The 2,500-nt window shown below is 50.7% G+C and overlaps 1 protein-coding gene across 1 annotated transcript in view; it reads right to left on the reverse strand.

The window, feature by feature from the left end:
* Positions 1-435: 435 nt before the first annotated feature.
* LOC125025769 (isatin hydrolase-like) overlaps positions 436-2,500 on the reverse strand; it is a 12,758-nt gene continuing 10,693 nt past the window's right edge. Inside the window, exons 5-6 of the mRNA XM_047613978.1 lie at positions 2,430-2,500; positions 436-1,161 (exon numbers count right to left, since the gene is read on the reverse strand). The exon at positions 2,430-2,500 is cut by the window's right edge and continues 117 nt beyond it. Of these exons, the coding sequence (XP_047469934.1) occupies positions 952-1,161; positions 2,430-2,500 (281 nt within the window). The 3' untranslated portion in view covers positions 436-951. The remainder of the gene's footprint in view (positions 1,162-2,429) is intronic.

Raw genomic sequence — 2,500 nt, forward strand, 5'->3', positions numbered from 1 at the left:
CGGATTCACAACAGAACTCCTGAGAACTTGGAGTCTGATCCTGTTAAAAAGTTACCTATTGGGAATCAAACCTTGACTCTTCATCTCGGTCTTTGGTCATTCTTTCAGGCTGCTTAATTTCATCTTCATACTTTCAGGTTAAATGACACACACACACACACACACATACATGCACACACACACACACACACACACACACACACACACACACACACACACACACACACACATACACACACACACTCACACACACACACACACACACACACACATGCACGCACACACATGCACGCACACACATGTACACAAACACACACACACACACACACACACACACACACACACACACACATACGCGGTCTTTCTTTGTCTGTAAATATTTGTATGCAACGAAAATGTATTATAATATATGACACATACAGTAAAACCCCATCGTATGTGTTCTATGCTTTAATCACATCAAACATTCCATTTATTAGTAATTACATAAACACATTTCCTGAGTCCTTTTCTCCATTAAAAGTTCATATCTTACGGACAAGCGAAAAGAAAAATCTATCTAAAGTTACAAACACACAAACCTTTATTTCCATCCCACATACCAAAACAAATCATGTGAATTCAACCCTGATGTTTTATTGCAACAAATGTCTTAATCTATTTTTGCTGACATATTATAATAGATCTTATGTCTCATCTGTGAGAGTATCAAATATGACTTAAGAAAATTTAATCATTAAAAAAAAAAATACATATTATCTGTATCAAGTCCAACACCCAGCAGGTTTACCCAAGGCCTTCGCTCGCCCATCCAGACTCCGCACGAATCATCCAGACTCCGCACGAATCATCCAGACTCCGCACGAATCATCCAGACTCCGCACGCTCATCCAGACTCCGTACGCCAATCCAGACTCCGCACGCCCATAAAGACTCCGCACGCCCATCCACTCACGCCCCCCTCTTCCCGAACACCGCCGCGATCAGGACGGGCAGGAACACGGGCAGGAGAGTGGCCAGGGACACGCCCGCGTTCCTGGAGGAGGCGCTGGCGAGGGGCTCGGCGCGCTGGTCCAGTTCGGCGACGATGCGAGCGGGGGCGCCGCTCCCTCCGCCGATCTTCATGGGCAGGATGGTGACGCGGAAGCCCGAGGGGGGAAGCTGTGGGGGGGGGGGGGGGGAGGAGGAAAGCTGTGAGAAGGTCGGATTGATTTCTTTTTGACGTGTTTATCTTTCCCTGGTTATTCTCCGTATTTTCTTATCACATTCCTTTTTAGTTATTTATCTGATTACCCGTCTCGGTTTTTATTCTCCCATCCTTCTCTCTGTTTGTCTGGGTCTCTCTCTTTCTCTCTTGCTCTCTCTCTCTCTTCCTCTTCCCCTCTTTACCTCCTCCCTCTCTCTATCTCTTCATTCCTTCCCATCTTTTTTCCAGTCTTCTAAATCTCCCCTATCCCCTCTTTTCCCCTCCCCGACACCCAACCCTTTTCACCCACTACTCACCAACCTGTCGCCCACCACTAACCCACTTACTCATTCAACCACTCATCGACTCACTTCCCCATCCAACTATTTAATCATCCACCTATTCACCAACTCATCCGTTCATCGGACCACTCATCAACCCACCAACTTACTCACCCGTCCCCAGACACATTCAGTCCACTCACCCACCCACCGACCCACTTATATCAATCCATCAATACACCCACTGACTCATTAACCCACTCTCCCCACTCACTTTCCCATCGACCCATTCACCCAACCCGCGACCTACTCATCTGCCTAACGATCCACTCACCCAGGCTTCATCCCACTCACTCATCCACAGACCCACCACCCTATTCACTCACCCACAGACCCACTCATTCACCTACAAGCCTACGCATTCCCCATCAGCCAAATCATTCATCCACCAGCCCACTCACTTACCCACCACCCCACTCATTCGCCCACCAACCAGCCCACTCACCCACCAGCCCAATCACTCACCCGCTGACCTACACACTAACCCACGCATTCACCAACCAGCCCACTCACCCACCCTCCGACCCACCAGACTCACTCACTCACCCACCAACCCACCCATTCACCAACTAGCTCACTCACCCACCCACCGACCCACCAGACCCACTCACTCTCCCACCGCTCCACTCAGTCACCAACCAGCCCACCCACCGACCCACCAGACCCACTCACTCTCCCACAGCTCCACTCAGTCACCAACCAGCCCACCCACCGACCCACCAGACCCACTCACTCTCCCACCGCTCCACTCAGTCACCAACCAGCCCACCCACCGACCCACCAGACCCACTCACTCTCCCACCGCTCCACTCAGTCACCAACCAGCCCAACCACCGACCCACCAGACCCACTCACTCACCCACCGACCCACTCATTCACCCATGCGCCCACACGACCTTTACCTTATGCATATTAGCGACGTTCTCCAGTCCAAAGAGGTTCCGCGAATACATAGCCTCGTGTGCGCCGTATC

This window comes from Penaeus chinensis, chromosome 5 (genome assembly GCF_019202785.1).
Source record: "Penaeus chinensis breed Huanghai No. 1 chromosome 5, ASM1920278v2, whole genome shotgun sequence".
Classification (NCBI taxonomy): Eukaryota; Metazoa; Arthropoda; class Malacostraca; order Decapoda; family Penaeidae; genus Penaeus; species Penaeus chinensis.